Raw genomic sequence first — 22,276 nt, forward strand, 5'->3', positions numbered from 1 at the left:
ACCCCCAACAACCCATCCACCTTAATCCGTACAGACCCCTAACAACCGATCAACCTTTATCCGAACAGACCCCCGACTATCCATCTTCCTTAATCCGTACAGACCCCCAACAACCCATCCACTTTGATCCGTACAGACCCCCCACAACCCACCAACCTTTATCCGTACAGGCCCCCTACAATCCATCCTCCTTAATTCGTACAAACCCCCAACAACCCATCCCCTTTGATCCGTACAGACCCCCCACAACCCACCAACCTTTATCCGTACAGACCCCCGCCAACCCCACCACCTTATAATCCGTACAGACCCCTAACAACCCATCAACCTTTATCCGTACAGGCCCCCTACAATCCATCCTCCTTAATTCGTACAGACCCCCAACAACCCATCCACCTTAATCCGTACAGACCCCCAACAACCCATCAACCTTTATCCGTACAGGCCCCCGACAATCCATCCTCCTTAATTCGTACAGACCCCCAACAACCCATCCACTTTGATCCGTACAGAACCCCAACAACCAATCCACCTTAATCCGCACAGACCCCCGACAACCCATCCACCTTTTAATCCCTACAGACCCCCGACAACCCATCCTCCTTATAATCCGTACAGACCCCCGACAACCCATCCAACTTATAATCCGTACAGACCTCCAACAACACATCCACCTTACTGGTAATCAGTACAGACCCCCGACAACCTATCCACCTTATAATCCGTACAGACCCCCGACAACCCATCCACCTTATATTCCGTACAGACCCCCAACAACCCATCCACCTTATATTCCGTACAGACCCCCGAAAGCCCATCCACCTTATAATCCGTACAGACCCCCAACAACCATCCACCTTAATCCATACAGACCCCCGACAACCCATCCACCTTATAATCCGTACAGACCCCCAACAACCCATCCACTTAGATCCGTACAGACCCCAGACAACCCATCCACTTTAATCCGTACAGACCCCCGACAACCCATCCCCCTTATAATCCGTACAGACCCCCAACAACCCATCCACCTTAATCCGTACAGACCCCTAACAACCCATCAACCTTAATCCGAACAGACCCCCGACTATCCATCCTCCTTAATCGGTACAGACCCCCAACAACCCATCCCCCTTATAATCCGTACAGACCCCCCCAACAACCCATCCACCTTAATCCGAACAGACCCCCAACAACCCATCTACCTTAATCCGCACAGACCCCCGACAACCCATCCACTTTGATCCGCACAGACCCCCAACAACCCATCCACCTTTATCCGTACAGACCCACGACAACCCATCCACCTTATAATACAAACAGACCCCCAACAACCCATCTACTTTGATCCGTACAGACACCCGACAACCCATCCACCTTATAGTCCGTACAGACCCCCGACAACCCATCCCCCTTGATCCGCACAGACCCCCAACAACCCACCCACTTTGATCCGTACAGACCCCGACAACCCATCCTCCTTATAATCCGTACAGACCCCCAACACCCATCCCCCTTAATCCATACAGACCCCCGACAACCCATCCCCCTTATAATCCGTACAGACCCCCAACAACCCATCTACCTTAATCCGTACAGACCCCAAACAACCCATCCACCTTAATCCGTACAGACCCCAAACAACCCATCCACCTTTATCCGTACAGACCCCCGACAACCCATCCCCTTTGATCCGTACAGACCCCGACAACCCATCCACCTTTATCCGTACAGACCCCGCACAATCCATCCACCTTAATCCGTACAGACCCCCGACAACCCATCCACCTTATAATCCGTACAGACCCCAAACAACCCATCCACCTTTATCCGTACAGACCCCAAACAATCCATCCTCCTTAATCCGTACAGACCCCCGACAACCCATCCACCTTATAATCCGTACAGACCCCCAACAACCCATCCACCTTAATCCACACCTGTACCTACATTTCTATCTAAGCGACCCTGCACTTTTAGGGAGGGGCAACATTTTTGTCAAAATTGTGTCATTTGATTACAGTTTAAATAGCATATTTTATTCTGTACGTGAATTATGTAATGTATGACTGATAAGTCATTCAACGCCAAGTGAAGCGAGTGTTTTTTATTCAGAAATCACGGTTGAATTTATTTACACATGTAAATCATATACATGTACAGTTATCAGGAAACATCTTGCTGTTTGATAAATTGGAGCATGTCCATTCGTTTTACAATGTGTTTAGATGAACTATGTTGTAGACCTCCTCTCGATCTGCCCCAGGCTATGTCAGTTTTCTGCATGGAGCCCGAGGAAGGTGTCGGGTAGTCTACGTTAGCCCCAGGGATCTTTTGTAAATCAATAGTTTCACTTCCCTCCATTTTCACACATCTACACACAGACAAATCTGTGTACATTTTATAGAGGAAACTCTTGTTTTTGGTATAGTTATCTACTTTTCTTGATTACGGGAACTATACCTGGCAACGGTCACCATACCTGTTTCGCGGTAAAAGTAGCATGACGCCAAGAATAGCGCCCTTCCCGTAACAATTGCTGTTAATTCTACTTTTAAATTCTATGCTAATATAAGGAACAAAAATGGGAACTTTTAACTGTCAAATAACGGTCATATGGTTTCTTTAATCCAATATGTCCCTTTTCCGAATAGTGTAGTCTGAGGAGGTAAAATGGCACGGGCATTATACCTTCCCAGACAACATTACAAGGGATCAGTTCCGTCGGGAAATGGATATAATAGATTATTTATTGCTGACATTTGTTTTGTAGGGACATTCATGGGAAAAAAATGAAATTCCAATTCACTTGGCTCAACAATTATCCATGGATGTGATATTATTTGTCACAGGATTCAGTATACTGCATACTGTGAATTGTTTGGAAATCAGTGAGAGGATGCAAAAGAACGAGACACGTGACTTCCTCAGCCATGTCTCATTTTATCATCGTGACATCGTTGAAAAAATAAGCACATTCTGAAAGTCATTTTCGAAAGTGATCCTATTTTGTGGCAAACACATTATTGCCCTCTGTGGTCATGAAGACTAAAAAGGGAAATGCCATGCTCTTTTACGATTCAGTGAAGAGAATGACCATCTCCTGACCAAGCATTTGGCCACAGCTGACCCAAGAGCGAAATATACATCGCCACAGATAAAAAGAAACCGAATTGATCGAGTTGTGCGCTGATCAGATTAGGCAGTCGTTAGTGGATGCCTGCACCAACGCGGGGTGTTTTGGATTTATAGCAGACGAAATAACCGATTGCTCGACAAACGGGGCAGATAGCGTTGTGTGTTCGCTACTTCAACCGCCAGCAGGCAGAGGTCTGTGAGGAGTGCCTTGGATACAGAGCGGCGTCAAGTACAACAGGACAAGCACTAGCAGAAACGTTTTTGGAAGCATTAGACGAATATGGTATAGATATTAACCAATTGAGAGGTATAATGATGCCGCTAATTTGGCAGGGTCCATCGTGGTGTACAGGCACGGATTCGAAAACGTGTTTCGATGGCTCTCTACACGCATTGCAGAGCCCATTCATTGAGTTTGCCAATTGTACACTCCTACAAAGAAACGCTTGTCAGGAACATGATTGACACTGTGCAAACTGTAGCTTTTGCCTTTGATTATTCAGCAAAGCGTCTCCCGAACTTCGAAGAATGTTTGGCAAATGATGATGAAGCAAGGATGGCCATGGGCAAGAAGACCAAACTAAAACCACTATGTGTAACGCGCTGGTTTAGCAGAGTTGACGCGCTTAACACAGTTTTGAAATGTTTTGCAGTTGTTTTTCAGTCATTAGAGGAGTCAGGGTGTGACGGTGACTCCAAAGCTAGAGGATATGCATTGTCCATCAAGCAATTCCATTTCATCATCACTCTTTGTCTGGGCTGATTATATACTTATAATTAGTCCGCTCAACCCACTCACTGCTGTACTGCATAACGAAACATTGGATTTTCTAGAGGCCATCCAAGATTGCCAAGTGATCATTAATGTTCTCAGGGAAGAACGAAATGGTGATGATGTCTGGGAGGCTCTTTTCATACAGGCAACAGAAATTATTGCAGAGACACAAGACATTCCGCCAAGGATGGCAAGAGGCGTCGCAGAACACTGTTAGAGACACAGACCGAATGTTCCGGCCACAACACCTTCGCAATACTGGAAACGTACAATGTATCTCCCATGTTAAGTCCACCTGATCATAGAACTGACACACAGACTTGTTCTGAACCAACAAATATTCGTCGCGCAATACCTCATCCCGACATAACTACCGGCGTTGACACAAGAGAAACGAGCATACTTGTTTGCTTCTTTTGGTGACGATATACTTGCTACAGACAACATGCAACTGAATGCAGAACTCCAGAGATGAAGGGCTCGGTAAGCCAATGCTGCTGGAGACAATTCAACCGGTCTGTGCGACACGTTCAAATCAATTAACGAACCTCGCTTATACCCAAATGTATATCGATGTCTGGAGATGCTCATTTGTATGCCCGTCACTTCAGTCTCGGCCTAACGATCGTTCAGCATTATGCGCAGAGTATGCGACCGGATGTCTTTGCTTGCATTGTTTTATGCTTATCGGGATTTCGACGTAGACCTTATATTTCAATGAACATATTGTTACCATATCGCATGGAAACATGATAGGCTTGTTTGCATTCGATAATTATATGTGTCGTGTTATATAAACAACGATATGACTATTCTAATTTCTTCACATTAATCACAAAATTAAAAGCCGAATAAAAACCAAAATGATAACACACAAAATAGACATATTTCTTCTTTAGTAAGACTAATAAAACTGCCACCAGACTACTGGAGATTATTCCTAAAGCCTTCTAGAAATCCAAATTTCCATACCCCCACCAACGGGAGGGAAAACCCCTTCCCGTTATCCCCTCCCGTACCCTCTACCTCGGGTGTGACACCAACTTACAAACCTATACCTACGCGCCTACCCGGTGGTTCAACTAATTGCAGGTATGACTACCGGCAAACCGATTCAACATTCAACATTAGATCATTATTTAGGGAGTGATAGAAAAATATGTTTGACAATGAAAGATGTCTTTGTTTCTTTACACATTTATAATACAGCATAACATATATAGGAAACAGGCAAGTAGATTGAAAACACGCTATTTCCTAAAACTAATTTTAAAATGCAAAAAAGAAAAAAAAAGAAAAAATTGCTGACCTACCTGTATGATCCTAACATATGATTATTCGTTACCGGGAAGTTTATACGACGACGGATTCAAAGTGAGAATTACACTTGAATAATTTCCAGTTTGAAACTGTTCGGACTTTTCCATCATACTGTTACCTAAAGTGATCGGGGATCAGTCATGGCGTGACGTCATTTTCAAATTATGACGAAAATTTCCGGATGGTTTCCAATGGATGTTTGGCGTCTGACGGAACTGGTAACTTGAACTAAAACTGTTTAAGTAATTGATTTTTCAATCTTTGAAGGCAAAAAGAGGCAAAACCCCATAAAGGGGAGACAACTGCATGTCGTAGCAACAGTACCTACCAAAACTGAAGTGAATCCGGCTAAAACTGTCAAAGGAGTTGATATAACATGACCTAGCTCGGACAGACCATGACGGACGGTACCAGTGTGTCCCCCGACCGGTCGGCCAGAGGATACAATGACACGTTATTACGACTTCCGTTATAACAACTCCTGACAGGCGTAATAACGACTAAAACAATCTGAAGCTTTACATACAGAAGGAAAAGACGTCACAGTGGCTGAGAAAATGGGCGTCGAGAAAAGATTAAATACGAGGGAACGCGGCAACGTTATGTCGTGCGAATGCATTCCACCACTGCCCTTCCCAAGCAACCATAGGACAAAGCATAGCAGTGTGATGCTGAAATGTGCCCTCAGAGAGAATTGTGAACACAGGTTGAGGCAAATTCGAAAAAAAAAAGTTAAAGAAGGCGAAATAACGAGATTTCGAATCAAAATAATATTGTTCAAACATTATATTTATCGCTTGATTTTCTCAAATCAAAATTGAAAAGTTGAGCAAAAGGGGTAAAAGTCATTACGTGTCAGAAATGCTACCTACACTACTTGCCATTTAAATTGTGAAGCATTACAAATATACTGTTTTATTTATTGCAAGATTCGAAACGAAATACAAGAACTGACAGAGAAGACATCTGTGAAATAAAGGACAGCGGAACTGGATTAGGAGACAACTATGTAATAATGAAAAGGGGAACTGGAGGTAAGGACAACGGAGTGATAATAGAGAGGGGAACTTCAGGAGGAGACAACTGTGTAATAAGAGAAAGGGGAACTTGAGGAGGAGACAAATGTGTGTTAATGGAAAAGGGGACTTGAGGAGGAGACAACTGTGTGTTAATGGAAAAGGGGACTTGAGGAGGAGACAACTGTGTGTAAATGGAAAGGGGAACTTGAGGAGGAGACAACTGGGTGATAATGGAAAGGGGAACTTGAGGAGGAGACAACTGTGTAATAAGAGATAGGGGAACTTGAGGAGGAGACAACTGTGTGTTAATGGAAAAGGTAACTTGAGGAGGAGACAACTGTGTGTTAATGGAAAAGGGAACTTGAGGAGGAGACAACTGTGTGTTAATGGAAAAGGGAACTTGAGGAGGAGACAACTGTGTAATAAGAGATAGGAGAACTTGAGGAGGAGACAACTGTGTGTTAATGGAAAAGGGAACTTGAGGAGGAGACAACTGTGTGTTAATGGAAAAGGGAACTTGAGGAGGAGACAACTGTGTAATAAGAGATAGGGGAACTTGAGGAGGAGACAACTGTGTGTTAATGGAAAAGGGAACTTGAGGAGGAGACAACTGTGTAATAAGAGATAGGGGAACTTGAGGAGGAGACAACTGTGTGTTAATGGAAAAGGGAACTTGAGGAGGAGACAACTGTGTAATAAGAGATAGGGGAACTTGAGGAGGAGACAACTGTGTGTTAATGGAAAAGGGAACTTGAGGAGGAGACAACTGTGTGTTAATGGAAAAGGGAACTTGAGGAGGAGACAACTGTGTAATAAGAGATAGGAGAACTTGAGGAGGAGACAAATGTGTGTTAATGGAAAAGGGGACTTGAGGAGGAGACAACTGTGTGTAAATGGAAAGGGGAACCTGAGGAGGAGACAACTGGGTGATAATGGAAAGGGGAACTTGAGGAGGAGACAACTGTGTGTTAATGGAAAGGAGAACTTGAGGAGTAGACACCTGGGTGATAATGGAAAGGGGCACTTGAGGAGGAGACAACTGTGTGTTAATGGAAAGGGGAACTTGAGGAGGAGACAACTGGATGATAATGGAAAGGGTAACTTAAGGAGGAGACAGCTGGGTGATAATAGAAAGGGGAACTGGATGAGGAGACAACTATGTGATAATGGAAAGGGGAACTGGGGGTGGAGACAACTGTGTGATAATGGAAAGGGGAACTGGATGAGGAGACAACTGTGTGATAATGGAAAGGGGAACTGGATGAGGAGACAACTGTGTAATAATAGAGAGGGGAACTTGAGGAGAAGACAACTGTGTGATAATGGAAAGGGGAACTTCAGGAGGAGACAACTGTGTAATAACGCATAGGGGAACTGGAGGAGGAGACAACTATGTGATAATGGAAAGGGGAACTGGAGGAGGAGACAACTATGTGATAATGGAAAGGGGAACTGAAGGAGGAGACAACTGTGTGTAAATGGAAAGGGGAACCTGAGGAGGAGACAACTGTGTAATAACGCATAGGGGAACTGGAGGAGGAGACAACTATGTGATAATGGAAAGGGGAACTTAAGGAACAGGATGATAATGAAAGGGGAACTAAAGGGGGAGACAGCTGGGTGATAATAGAAAGGGGAATTTGAGGAGGAGACAACTGGGGGATAATGGAAAGGGGAACTTCAGGAGGAGACAGCTGGGTGATAATAGAAGGAACTTGAGGAGGAGACAACTGCGTGTTAATGGAAAAGGGGACTTGAGGAGGAGACAACTGTGTAATAACGCATAGGGGAACTGGAGAGAGACAACTGTGTAATAATAGAGAGAGGAACTTGAGGAGAAGACAACTTTGTGATAATGGAAAGGGGAACTGGAGGAGGAGTCAACTGTGTAGTAATAGAGAGGGGAATTTGAGGAGAAGACAACTGTGTGATAATGTAAAGGGGAACTGGATGAGGAGACAGCTGTGTGATAATGGAAAGGGGGACTGGATGAGGAGACAACTGGGTGATAATGAATAGGGGTACTTGAGGAAGAGACAACTTTGTAATAAGAGATAGGGAAACTTGAGGAGGAGACAACAGGATGATAATGAAAGGGGAACTAAAGGGGGAGACAGCTGGGTGATAATAGAAAGGGGAATTTGAGGAGGAGACAACTGGGTGATAATGGATAGGGGCACTTGAGGAGGAGACAACTGTGTGTTAATGGAAAGGGGAACTTGAGGAGGAGACAACAGGATGATAATGAAAGGGGAACTTAAGGAGGAGACAGCTGGGTGATAATAGAAAGGGGAACTTGAGGAGGAGACAACAGGGTGATAATGGAAAGGGGAACTGGGGTAGGAGACAACTGGGTGATAATGAATAGGGGTACTTGAGGAAGAGACAACTTTGTAATAAGAGATAGGGAAACTTGAGGAGACAACTGTGTAATAAGGGAAAGGGGAACTGGAGGAGGAGACAACTATGTGATAATGAATAGGGGAACTGTAGGTAAGGACAACTGGGTGATAATGTAAAGGGGAACTGGATGAGGAGACAACTGTGTAGTAATAGAAAGGGGAACTTGAGGGGAAGACAACTGTGTGATAATGGAAAGGGGAACTGGATGAGGAGACAACTATGTGATAATAAAAAGGGGAACTGGATGAGGAGACAAGTGTGTGATAATGGAAAGGGGAACTGGAGGAGGAGACAACTTTTCATTAATTGATAGGGGAACTGGGGGAGGAGACAACTGTGTTATAACGCAAAGGGGAACTGGAGGAGGAAACAACTGTGTAATAACACATAGGGGAACTGGAGGAGGAGACAACTGTGTAATAACGCATAGGGGAAATGGAGGAGGAGACAACTGTGTAATAACGCATAGGGGATTTAAATGAGGAGACAACTGTGTAATAAGGGATAGGGGAACTGGAGGAGGAGACAACTGTGTGATAAGGGATAGGGGAACTTGACGAGGAGACAACTGGGTGATAAGATATAGGGGAACTGGAGGATGAAACAACTTTGTAATAAGTGATAGGGGATTTAAATGAGGTGACAACTGTGTAGTAAGGGATAGGGGAACTAAATGAGGAGACGACTGTCTAATAACGGGACGGCGGAACTGGAGGCGAAAACAATTTTTTGATAAAGGATAGGGGAACTGGAGGAGGAGACAACTGAGTAATAACGCAAAGGGGAACTGGAGGAGGAAACAACTGTGTAATAACTCAAAGGGGAACTGGAGGAGGAGACAAATGTGTAATAACGCAAAGGGGAACTGGAGGAGGAAACAACTGTGTAATAACGCATAGGGGAAATGGAGGAGGAGACAACTGTGTAATAACGGAAAGGGGAACTGGAGGAGGAGACAACTGGGTGATAATGGAAAGGGGAACTGGATGAGGAGACAACTGTGTAATAAGGGATAGGGGAACTTGACGAGGAGACAGCTGTGTGATAAAGGAAAGGGGAACTTGACGAGGAGACAACTGTGTGATAAGATATAGGGGAACTGGAGGATGAGACAAATTTGTAATAAGTGATAGGGGATTTAAATGGGGTGACAACTGTGTAGTAAGGGATAGGGGAACTAAATGAGGAGACAACTGTGTAATAAGATAAAGGGGAACTGGATGAGGAGACAACTGGGTGTTAATGGAAAGGGGAACTTGAGGAGGAGACAACTGGATGATAATGGAAAGGGGAACTTAAGGAGGAGACAGCTGGGTGATAATAGAAAGGGGAACTTGAGGAGGAGACAACAGGATGATAATGAAAGGGGAACTTAAGGAGGAGACAGCTGGGTGATAATAGAAAGGGGAACTTGAGGAGGAGACAACTGTGTTTTAATGGAAAGGGGAACTTGAGGAGGAGACAACTGGATGATAATGGAAAGGGGAACTTAAGGAGGAGACAGCTGGGTGATAATAGAAAGGGGAACTTGAGGAGGAGACAACAGGATGATAATGAAAGGGGAACTTAAGGAGGAGACAGCTGGGTGATAATAGAAAGGGGAACTTGAGGAGGAGACAACAGGATGATAATGAAAGGGGAACTTAAGGAGGAGACAGCTGGGTGATAATAGAAAGGGGAACTTGAGGAGGAGACAACTGGATGATAATGGAAAGGGGAACTTAAGGAGGAGACAGCTGGGTGATAATAGAAAGGGGAACTTGAGGAGGAGACAACAGGATGATAATGAAAGGGGAACTTAAGGAGGAGACAGCTGGGTGATAATAGAAAGGGGAACTTGAGGAGGAGACAACTGTGTGATAATGGAAAGGGGAACTGGAGGAGGAGACAACTGTGTAATAAGATATAGGGGAACTGGAGGATGAGACAACTTTGTAATAAGTGATAGGGGATTTAAATGAGGTGACAACTGTGTAGTAAGGGATAGGGGAACTAAATGAGGAGACAACTGTCTAATAACGGGACGGCGGAACTGGAGGCGAAAACAATTTTTTGATAAAGGATAGGGGAACTAGATGAGGAGACAACTGTGTAATAACGCATAGGGGATTTAAATGAGGAGACAACTGTGTAATAAGGGATAGGGGAACTGGAGGAGGAGACAACTAAGTAATAATTAATAGGGGAACTTCAGAAGGAGATCACTGTGAAATAAGGGATAGGGGAAGTTGAAGAGGAGACAACTGTGTAATAAGATAAAGGGGAACTGGAGGAAGAGACAACTGTGTAATAAGGGATAGGGGAACTGGATGAGGAGACAATTGCATGATAAGGGATAGGGGAACCGGAAGAGGAGACAACTGCATGATAAGGGATAGGGGAACTGGAAGAGGAGACAACTGCGTGATAAGGGATAGGGGAATTTGAGGAAGATAGTACTGTGTTATAACGGACATGGGACCTGGAGGAGGAGACAACAGTGTAATAAGATATAGGGGAACTGGGGGAAAGACAACTGTGTAATAATCGGTGTGGGTACTGGAGGAGGAAACAACTGTGTTATAAGTAATGGAGGAACTGGAGGAGGCTGGTTGATAAGGGATAACGAAAATGGCGGAGGAGATTGTGGTTAGGATGTAGCAACAGTTATTTGGTTAACCTGGAATTATTGTAGCCATGATGTGAAAGTTAGATAATTGTCTGTAGAAAGTGTCTGATGACTCATCTCTCTACATTCCTATCCAGCATTTATCTGAGGAACAGTTTGGGCTGGACGGGATGGATTGGCAGCTGATCAGGTCTCTGTTTAATGGCTCTGCAGTAGAGGCTGATTGTATATACACTGTGTACCCAAATAGACTGACTACCAGGCACAACACAATCTACTGGCAAATACTACAATAAGTTATGAAGCATAGTGTTGGATGTGGGTTAAGAAGTTAGCGATATAGAGTACAAAGATGTTCCAATCTAAATTATTTGATGGTACTTTTAAACCTACATTGAGTGATTGAAGTTGATTGACGTCTTTAGAGAGTTTCGTCTGTATTGCCAATTCTGGAATGTAGATTCGTTTCTGCGAGAGTTTAACGAATTTACTGCCGCAAAAGTATATAGCCTTTAGGAGTGATACGTTAATAGTTTTGGCTTCCCCATCTCTATAAACTAGCTACTGGACATAACGTAACGTGCATCATCTGAGTGACTCCGGACAGCTTCAGAGGAAGAGAATGTTTAATGTTTCCACTGCTCTGAGGACTTTGGTAACAGCAGTATACTAGAATTGTATTACGTTCCACATAATTCATCATATGGATTGTGATATGGATAAAAAAAAATACCTGTTCTAGTTTGACATACAGTGTAAGATACAACAAAACGCTGCCTACACATGTACAGGTCAGTTTGGTCACGGACCAATTTTCAATATTTTATTATATAGCAACTGAATTGTGCTGACCATTTGAGCACAAACAGGAATGAAGAAATTTAATGGTATCACATATATCTACATTGAACTTGTATACTGCAGATGTGAAAATAGACAATACCTCACTTGATATGGCTTCATTGAAATCTCTATTGCAATTAAGTCAAACATGATTTATCTATGGACATGCATGGTTCCAAATGATACCACCGGATTAATAAGAACTACAGGACAACTACAACATATCCACTGCCCGTGGGCATCATAATTAAGGGGGATAAAAATGTTGAAACCATTTAAAATCTGTCAATCGCTTTTAAGACCATATCCTACCTTTGTTACTGGATAACTGACATAATACCTAACAATGGGCCGATCAGCAGGTCGTAAAGACTCCAGAAAACACGACCACAAGTCGCCGGGTGCTTCCTCCTCCCCAGACGTATGGTGTATTTTCAGGGTTAGGGGCGGGGCTCGTTTATCAGACACGCAGAGAATATCATGTTGTGACAAAGCCACGGGTGTATGTGAGGGAGACTTGCCAAAACGGCGTTGTTGGCAGCGAGGGAGGAGATGTTGCGAGGACAATGAATTTTCTGATGACAAGGAGGACATCTACACAACTGCTGGGGAATCGTCTGATATGGATGACAGTTCAGCAGAAAATAGCTATTGCTCCTACACAAACAGTGGTAAGTAATAAGTATAATTTACACTTGTCATATGACATCAAAGACTCTTCGTAAACATGGCACTACAGCAATAGTCTGTGTAAGTGTTACACTGTCACAACAGTCTGATATATATATATATATATATATATATATAAGTGCAACACTGTAACAACAGTCTGGTGTAAGTGTTACATAGTAACAGCAATCTGGTGGAAGTGTAACACTAACAACAGTCTGGTGTAAGTGGTACACTGTAACAACAATGAGGTGTAAGTGTTGCACAGTAACACAAGTCAGGTGTAAGTGTATCACTGTAACAGCAGTGAGTGTAAAAGAAACACAGAAACAACAGTTGGGTGTAAGTGTAACACTGTAACAATAGTGAGGTGTAAGTTTAACATTGTAACAACAATCTGTTTTATGTGTAGCACATTAACAACATTCTGGTGTAAGTGTTTCACTGTAACAGCGGTGTAGTGTAAGTGTAACACTGTTACAACAGTCTTGTGTAAGTGTTGCACAGTAAAAACAGTCTGGTGTAATTGTAACACTATAACAATAGTCAAGTGTAAGTGTAACACTGTTTCAACTGTCTTGTGTAAGTGTAACACTGTTACAATAGGCTGGTGTAAGTGTAACACTGTTACGACAGTCTTGTGTAAGTGTAACACTGTTACAATAGGCTGGTGTAAGTGTAACACTGTTACAACTGTCTTGTGTAAGTGTAACACTGTTACAATAGGCTGGTGTAAGTGTAACACTGTTACAACTGTCTTGTGTAAGTGTAACACTGTTACAATAGGCTGGTGTAAGTGTAACACTGTTACAACAGTCTTGTGCAAGTGTAACACTGCTACAACAGGCTTGTGTAAGTGTAACACTGTTACAACTGTCTTGTGTAAGTGTAACACTGTTACAACAGTCTTGTGTAAGTGTATCACTGTTACAATAGGCTGGTTTAAGTGTAACACTGTTACAACAGTCTTGTGTAAGTGTAACACAGTAACAACAGTCTGGTGTAAGTGTTACACATTAACAACAGTCTGGTGTAAGTGTAACACTGTTACAACTGTCTTGTGTAAGTGTAACACTGCTACAATAAGCTGGTGTTAGTGTTACACTGTTACAACTGTCTTGTGTTAGTGTAACACTATTACAATACGCTGATGTAAGTGTAACACTGTTTCAACTGTCTTTTGTAAGTGTAACACTGTTACAAGAGGCTGGTGTAAGTGTAACATTGTTACAATAGGCTGGTGTAAGTGTAACACTGTTACAACAGTCTTGTGCAAGTGTAACACTGCTACAACAGGCTTGTGTAAGTGTAACACTGTTACAACTGTCTTGTGTAAGTGTAACACTGTTACAACAGTCTTGTGTAAGTGTATCACTGTTACAATAGGCTGGTTTAAGTGTAACACTGTTACAACAGTCTTGTGTAAGTGTAACACAGTAAAAACAGTCTGGTGTTAGTGTTACACAGTAACAACAGTCTGGTGTAAGTGTAACACTGTTACAATTGGCTGGTGTTAGTATAACACTGTTACAACAGTCTTGTGTAAGTGTAACACAGTAACAACAGTCTGGTGTAAGTGTTACACAGTAACAACAGTCTGGTGTAAGTGTAACACTGTTACAATTGGCTGGTGTTAGTGTAACAATGTTACAACAGTCTGGTGTAAGTGTAACACTGTTACAATAGGCTGGTTTTAAGTGTAACACTGTTACAACTGTATTGTGTAAGTGTTACACAGTAACAACAGTCTGGTGTAATTGTAACACTATTACAACAGTCTGGTGTAAGTGTTACTCAGTAACAACAGTCTGGTATAAGTGTAACACTGTTACAATTGGCTGGTGTTAGTGTAACACTGTTACGACAGTCTTGTGTAAGTGTAACACTGTTACAATAGGCTGGTGTAAGTGTAACACTGTTACAATAGGCTGGTGTAAGTGTAACACTGTTACAATAGGCTGCTGTAAGTGTAACACTGTTACAACAGTCTTGTGTAAGTGTTACACAGTAACAACAGTCTGGTGTAATTGTAACACTATTACAACAGTCTGGTGTAAGTGTTACACGGTTACAACAGTCTGGTGTAAGTGTAACACTGTTACAACTGACTTGTGTAAGTGTAACACTGCTACAATAAGCTAGTGTAAGTGTTACACTGTTACAACTGTCTTGTGTAAGTGTAACACCATTACAACTGTCTTTTGTAGGTGTAACACTGTTACAATAGGCTGGTGTAAGTGCAACACTGTTACAATAGGCTGGTGTAAGTGTAACACTGTTACAACAGTCATGTGTAAGTGTAACACTGTTACAACAGGCTTGTGTAAGTGTAACACAGTAACAACAGTCTGGTGTAAGTGTTACACAGTAACAACAGTCTGGTGTAAGTGTAACACTGTTACAATAGGCTGGTTTTAAGTGTAACAATGTTACAACTGCCTTGTGTAAGTGTTACACAGTAACAACAGTCTGGTGTAATTGTAACACTATTACAACAGTCTGGTGTAAGTGTTACTCAGTAACAACAGTCTGGTGTAAGTGTAACACTGTTACAATTGGCTGGTGTTAGTGTAACACTGTTAGAACAAGCTTGTATAAGTGTAACACTGTTACAATAGGCTGGTGTAAGTGTAACACTGTTACAACTGTCTTGTGTAAGTGTAACACTGTTACAACAGTCTTGTGTAAGTGTAACACTGTTACGATTGGCTGGTTTAAGTGTAACACTGTTACAACAGTCTTGTGTAAGTGTAACACAGTAACAACAGTCTGGTGTAAGTGTTACACAGTAACAACAGTCTGGTGTAAGTGTAACACTGTTACAATTGGCTTTAAGTGTAACAAGGTTACAACTGTAGTCTGGTGTAAATGTAACACTGTTACAATAGGCTGGTTTTAAGTGTAACAAGGTTACAACTGTCTTGTGTAAGTGTTACACAGTAACAACAGTCTGGTTTAATTGTAACACTATTACAATAGGCTGGTGTAAGTGTAACACTGTTACAATAGGCTGGTTTTAAGTGTAACAAGGTTACAACTGTCTTGTGTAAGTGTTACACAGTAACAACAGTCTGGTGTAAGTGTAACACTGTTACAACTGTCTTGTGTAAGTGTAACACTGTTACAATAGGCTGGATTAAGTGTAACACTGTTACAACAGTCTTGTGTAAGTGTAACACTGTTACAATCGGCTGGTGTAAGTGTAACACTGTTACAGCAGTCTTGTGTAAGTGTAACACTGTTACAATAGGCTGGTGTAAGTGTAAAACTGTTACAACAGTCTTGTGTAAGTGTAACACTGTTACAACTGTCTTGTGGAAGTGTAACACTGTTACAACAGTCTTGTGCAAGTGTAACACTGCTACAACAGGCTTGTGAAAGTGTAACACTGTTACAACTGTCTTGTGTAAGTGTTACACAGTAACAACAGTCTGGCGTAAGTGTAACACTATAACAATAGTCAAGTGTAAGTGTTACGCAATAACAACAGTCTGGTGTAAGTGTAACACTATAACAATAGTCAAGTGTAAGTGTTACACAATAACAACAGTCTGGTGTAAGTGTAACACTGTTACAACAGTCTTGTGTAAGTGTAACACTATAACAATAGTCAAGTGTAAGTGTTACACAATAACAACAGTCTGGTGTAAGTGTAACACTGTTACAACTGTCTTGTGTAAGTGTTACACAGTAACAATAGTCTGGTATAACTGGAACACAGTTTCAACAATCTGCTGCATGTATAACTATTGATTTATTTATGAATCATTACATTTTTCTATTTTTATAGTTCAATGACATATAGAGTAAGACATTATATACGTATGGATCAATTTTACCTTTGTATACAAATATAAATGTTAATGATAGAGGGTCGATTGGATCTGAACAGGTCGTCATACCGATTGATATGGTATACCGACTAGTTTCGTCTCGTAAGCTGCGGCTTTATTGGAACACGTGTTACAACAAGGGTTCGTTAATTAGTTATCACGGACTGTCCAGTCATGGTGTTACATTGGACTTTTAAAGTTATCGTGCTGCAATCTGCCGGAAATACTGCGGTAAAAATTGAAGTCATAAAATTACAGAAATATCTTAAGTATATTGTTATGAGAAGATTAAAAATCCCATTGACTTATGTCAAGTGTAAGCGTGCAATGCCTGCTTTTCCCGACTCCTACTTTTCTCACCACGCACAGGCCATGTTTAAATTAGTGTTTGACTGGGTCAGAGCTTCACTGTAATATTAACATAATACTACATGTTCGATAGGGTCAAAGGTAATGTTTATTCAACACACGTGCCGTCATCTTAATTGACTTTAGTTAAGATGTAGTATTAACAAAAGTTGATCGTTATGGCAGAAAAAGCATGCCAAAAATTGACAATAATTACCGTCATTTCAAAGGAGCACGTTGGAGCATGCTTGGCATTATGTAAATCATCGAATTTTTTTACGGTACGTAAGAAAATCAAATTTAATTTCTTTTTGTTTTATTTTTTTACACCTTTCACGAATTAGCATGAGAATAGTATTAACGGAAAAATAATATACTTTGCTACATGTATGTAAGAAAAAATGCCAGTTTTATCCTTCTGATTTGAAAAAAAAGAACGAAGGTTAGAAGATTTAAATCAAATCTTGTCACTCCACACAAGCCGGGTAGCTGGAAAAGCCAGATTAGTTTGTACCTATCTACTTTGAATAACCTGCTATGTATGATACACTTGTCCTTTGCCGTGTAAAGACTAGCCACGGGTGGTATTATAGTTTGTAACAACTCACGTGCAGGTAAAGAGCCTGATTGGATTTATCATGTTTTGATTGTGTCTCACCCCGAATTGTTGTTAGGAATTAGATATGGTCAATTTGCCGCTGATAGCATGTCTTGTTATTGTTTATTTTGGACAATGACAAAAGACAAAAACATCGAAATGTAAACATCATGATTAGTGTAAGAATTGTATCTATGCTTTTCTATACAACTACTGAAATGAAGTTGTCAGGTGGAAACCTTGTCTGAAGATAAAATGAATGGCACACAGAAAGTAGGAAAGCGATTTGAGTAAAGCTGTGGAATTAGATGGTGTATTTATAGCAACTACTTCGTTTTATGTTCGTCCTTTTCGTTAACTGGATATTGCAAGACCTAAAGGCGATTGGGTCAGTCTTAAATCAAGTTTACTGCGAGGGGTACGGTAATGATCTGTTTGTCTGGGTAAACAATTTTGAATTTATCAATATCTATGCATATATTTCATTTCATCAAATTATTGTTTAGAAAACAAATGGGTTGGACAACAGACAAGCCTATACAAGTCCTCTCCATTCTAAGCATATATCATAGCATGTGTCGTATACCGTTCACAGGTCTGTACCATGATGCTGAAATTTACAGTCAATGGGACAAATGTCAAAGCATCTATTTCAAAATGATGAAATTCCATAAATGCATCACGATTGAGCAAGATATGTCACAGTAGGGGTCATGGCTGGACAATATATATGTAATTGTAGGGGTCATGGCTGGACAATATATATGAAATTGTAGGGGTCATGGCCGTACAAGATATATGTAATTGTAGGGGTCATGGCCGTACAAGATATATGTAATTGTAGGGGTCATGGCTGGACAATATATATGTAATTGTAGGGGTCATGGCTGGACAATACATACGTTATTGTAGGGGTCATGGCTGGACAATATATATGTAATTGTAGGGGTCATGGCTGGACAATATATATGTAATTGTAGGGGTCATGGCTGCAAAACAAATGTCATGGTGGAAGTAATGACTGGACAGTGTGTCGCCATAGGGAACGTGATTAGACGATGTGTCATATTTGGGAACAAGAATGGACAATGTGTCACGCTAGGAACAAGAATGGATAATGTGTCACGCTTAACCGACGACAGACCGATATGAAAAAAGTCGATAAAACGTCAGAATAATTCGGACTACTATATGCCGTACGCGTGACACATTATCCATTCTTGTAGTCCGACAAGAATGGACAATATGTCACACTAAGGGACAAGAATGGACAATGTGTCACGATAAAGGACATGACTGGATGATGTATCGTGGTCGGGGTCATGACTGGACAATATGTCATGTACGGGTACGTGACTGAACAATGTGTCATGGTAGGGGACACTACTGGACAATATGTCACGGTAGGGTACATGACTGACAATGTGTCATGGTAGGGGACACTACTGGACAATGTGTCGCGGGAGGGGACACTACTGGACAATGTGTCACGGTAGGTGACATGACTAGACAATGTGTCACGGTAGGGGACACGACTGGACAATGTGTCATGGTAGGGGACACTACTGGACAATGTGCCACGGTAGGGGACATGACTAGACAATGTGTCACGGTAGGGGACACGACTGGACAATGTGTCACGGTAGAGTACATGCCTGGACAATGTGTCACGGTAGGGGACATGACTAGACAATGTGTCACGGTAGGGGACACGACTGGACAATGTGTCACGATAGGGTACATGACTGGACAATGTGTCACGGTGACTGGACAATGTGTCACGGTAGGGGACATGACTGAACAATGTGTCATGGTAGGGTACACTACTGGACAATGTGTCACGGTAGGGCACATGACTGGATAATGTGTCACGGTAGGATACATGACTGGACAATATGTCACGGTAGTACTGGACAATGTGTCACGGTAGGGGACACTACTGGACAATGTGTCACTGTAGGGGACATGACTGGATAATGTGTCACTAGGGGACACGACTGGACAATGTGTCACGGTAGGGGAAATGACTGGACAACATGTCACGGTAGGGGACATGACTGGACAATGTGTTGCGGTAGGGTACATGAATGTGTCACGGTAGAGTACATGACTGGACAATGTGTCACGGTAGGGCACATGACTGGACAATGTGTCACGGTAGAGGACATGACTGGACAATGTGGCATGGTAGGGGACACTACTGGACAATGTGTCGCGGGAGGGGACACTACTGGACAATGTGTCACGGGAGGGGACATGACTGAACAATGTGTCATGGTAGGGTACACTACTGGACAATGTGTCACGGTAGGGAACACGACTGGACAATGTGTCATGGTAGGGGACACTACTGGACAAAGTGTCACGGTAGAGTACATGACTGGACAATGTGTCATGGTAGGGGGCACTACTGGACAATATGTCACGGTAGGGTACATGACTAACAATGTGTCATGGTAGGGGACACTACTGGACAATATGTCACGGTAGGGTACATGACTGACAATGTGTCATGGTAGGGGACACTACTGGACAATATGTCACGGTAGGGGACATGACTGGACAATGTGTCACGGTAGGGGACATGACTGGATAATGTGTCACGGTAGGATACATGACTGGACAATATGTCACGGTAGGGTACATGACTGGACAATGTGTCGCGGTAGGGGACATGACTGGACAATGTGTCACGGTAGGGTACATGACTGGACAATGTGTCACAGTAGGGTACATGACTGGACAATGTGTCACGGTAGGGGACACGACTGGACAATGTGTCACGGTAGGGGAAATGACTGGACAGTATGTCACGGTAGGGTACATGACCGGACAATGTGTCACGGTAGGGGATCGGACATGACTGGACAATGTGTCACAGTAGGGATATGACTGGACAATGTGTCACGGTAGAGGTCATGACTGGACAATGTGTCGCGGTAGGGGACATGACTGGACAATGTGTTGCGGTAGGGTACATGACTGAACAATGTGTCACGGTAGGGGACACTACTGGACAATGTGTTGCGGTAGGGTACATGACTGGACAATGTGTTGCGGTAGGGTACATGACTGGACAATGTGTCACGGTAGGGGACACGACTGGACATTGTGTTGCGGTAGGGTACATGACTGGACAATGTGTTGCGGTAGGGGACATGACTGGACAATGTGTTGCGGTAGGGTACATGACTGGACAATGTGTCACGGTAGAGTACATGACTGGACAATGTGTTGCGGTAGGGTACATGACTGGACAATGTGTTGCGGTAGGGGACATGACTGGACAATGTGTCACGGTAGGGTACATGACTGAACAATGTGTCACGGTAGGGGACATGACTGGACAATGTGTTGCGGTAGGGTACATGACNTATATGCCGTACGCGTGACACATTATCCATTCTTGTAGACCGACAAGAATGGACAATGTGTCACACTAAGGGACAAGAATGGACAATGTGTCACGATAAAGGACAAGACTGGATGATGTATCGCGGTCGGGGTCATGACTGGACAATATGTCATGTACGGGTACGTGACTGACAATGTGTCATGGTAGGGGACACTACTGGACAATGTGTCACGGTAGGGGACATGACTGGACAATGTGTCACGGTAGGGGACATGACTGGACAATGTGTCACGGTAGGGGACACGACTGGACAATGTGTCACGGTAGGGGACATGACTGGACAATGTGTCACGGTAGGGGACATGACTGGACAATGTGTCACGGTAGGGGACACGACTGGACAATGTGTCACGGTAGGGGACATGACTGGACAATGTGTCACGGTAGGGGACATGACTGGACAATGTGTCACGGTAGGGGACACGACTGGACAATGTGTCACGGTAGGGGACATGACTGGACAATGTGTCACGGTAGGGGACANGTGTGAAAGTGACGATTTGTTTCTAAAATATCAGTTTGAAGTGCGCTCCGGGCGCGGGTCGCATATTTCCCGCATACTATAGAGGGCCGGAGTTCTGACGTTAATCGATGACAGACCGATATGAAAAAAGTCGATAAAACGTCAGAATAATTCAGACTGTTCGCCTTCGTCCCACTAGGTACATCTACCTGTGTACTTTTGGGTCAATGGTCTGCCCTAGTCCCACTAAATATGATTGTGTATTTTCGGACAATGGTCACCACTAGCCGATGTGCTGTGATTAAATATGGGGCTGTTTATATCAGTTCCATATCCTCCACAAGGAAGTCTTTATGAGCTGGAGTGTGTATACTTAGTATAAAAGCCGGGACCATTGAGATTGTTTTACTGACACCAGCCTATCTCAGTGTTCTAGGCCATGTGTTTGGTGTAATATCTTAACACAAGTAGTGTCTCTTTATCAAAAGTACTTCAATTGAAAATAGACAAAAACAGTTCTCTTAGGGGGCACGTTATGTTTGAGCCAAAACATTAGTTCATTGTTTTACTTTTGACAAGAGTAAGTCACTGATTACTGAAATTCCTTTGCTGTGACATTGGTAACCGACTATATTGTCCAGTCACAATGATGATAAAACAATTGTCAAGTAGCTTTATTCCAACAGAGCTTGGATAACTTCAATAAAAACAGTGTAGTGACAGATCACCGAAACAGTGTAGTGAGAGATCACCGAAACAGTGTAGTGAGAGAGCACCGAAACAGTGTAGTGAGAGATCACCGAAACAGTGTAGTGAGAGATCACCGAAACAGTGTAGTGAGAGA

At 42.7% G+C, this 22,276-nt stretch overlaps 1 protein-coding gene across 5 annotated transcripts in view; it reads left to right on the forward strand.

The window, feature by feature from the left end:
• Positions 1-10,971: 10,971 nt before the first annotated feature.
• LOC110466332 overlaps positions 10,972-22,276 on the forward strand; it is a 57,222-nt gene continuing 45,917 nt past the window's right edge. For 2 of the 5 annotated variants that reach the window (XM_021522756.1, XM_021522755.1), the window contains exon 1: positions 10,973-12,777. In XM_021522756.1, coding sequence (XP_021378431.1) covers positions 12,453-12,777 — 325 coding nt within the window. In that variant the 5' untranslated portion in view covers positions 10,973-12,452. Of the gene's footprint in view, positions 12,778-22,276 lie in introns of all 5 variants that reach the window. The other 3 variants (XM_021522754.1, XM_021522753.1, XM_021522752.1) reach the window with 3 other exon arrangements.

The sequence above is a fragment of the Mizuhopecten yessoensis genome, unplaced genomic scaffold (assembly GCF_002113885.1).
Source record: "Mizuhopecten yessoensis strain PY_sf001 unplaced genomic scaffold, ASM211388v2 scaffold11131, whole genome shotgun sequence".
Taxonomy (NCBI): Eukaryota; Metazoa; Mollusca; class Bivalvia; order Pectinida; family Pectinidae; genus Mizuhopecten; species Mizuhopecten yessoensis.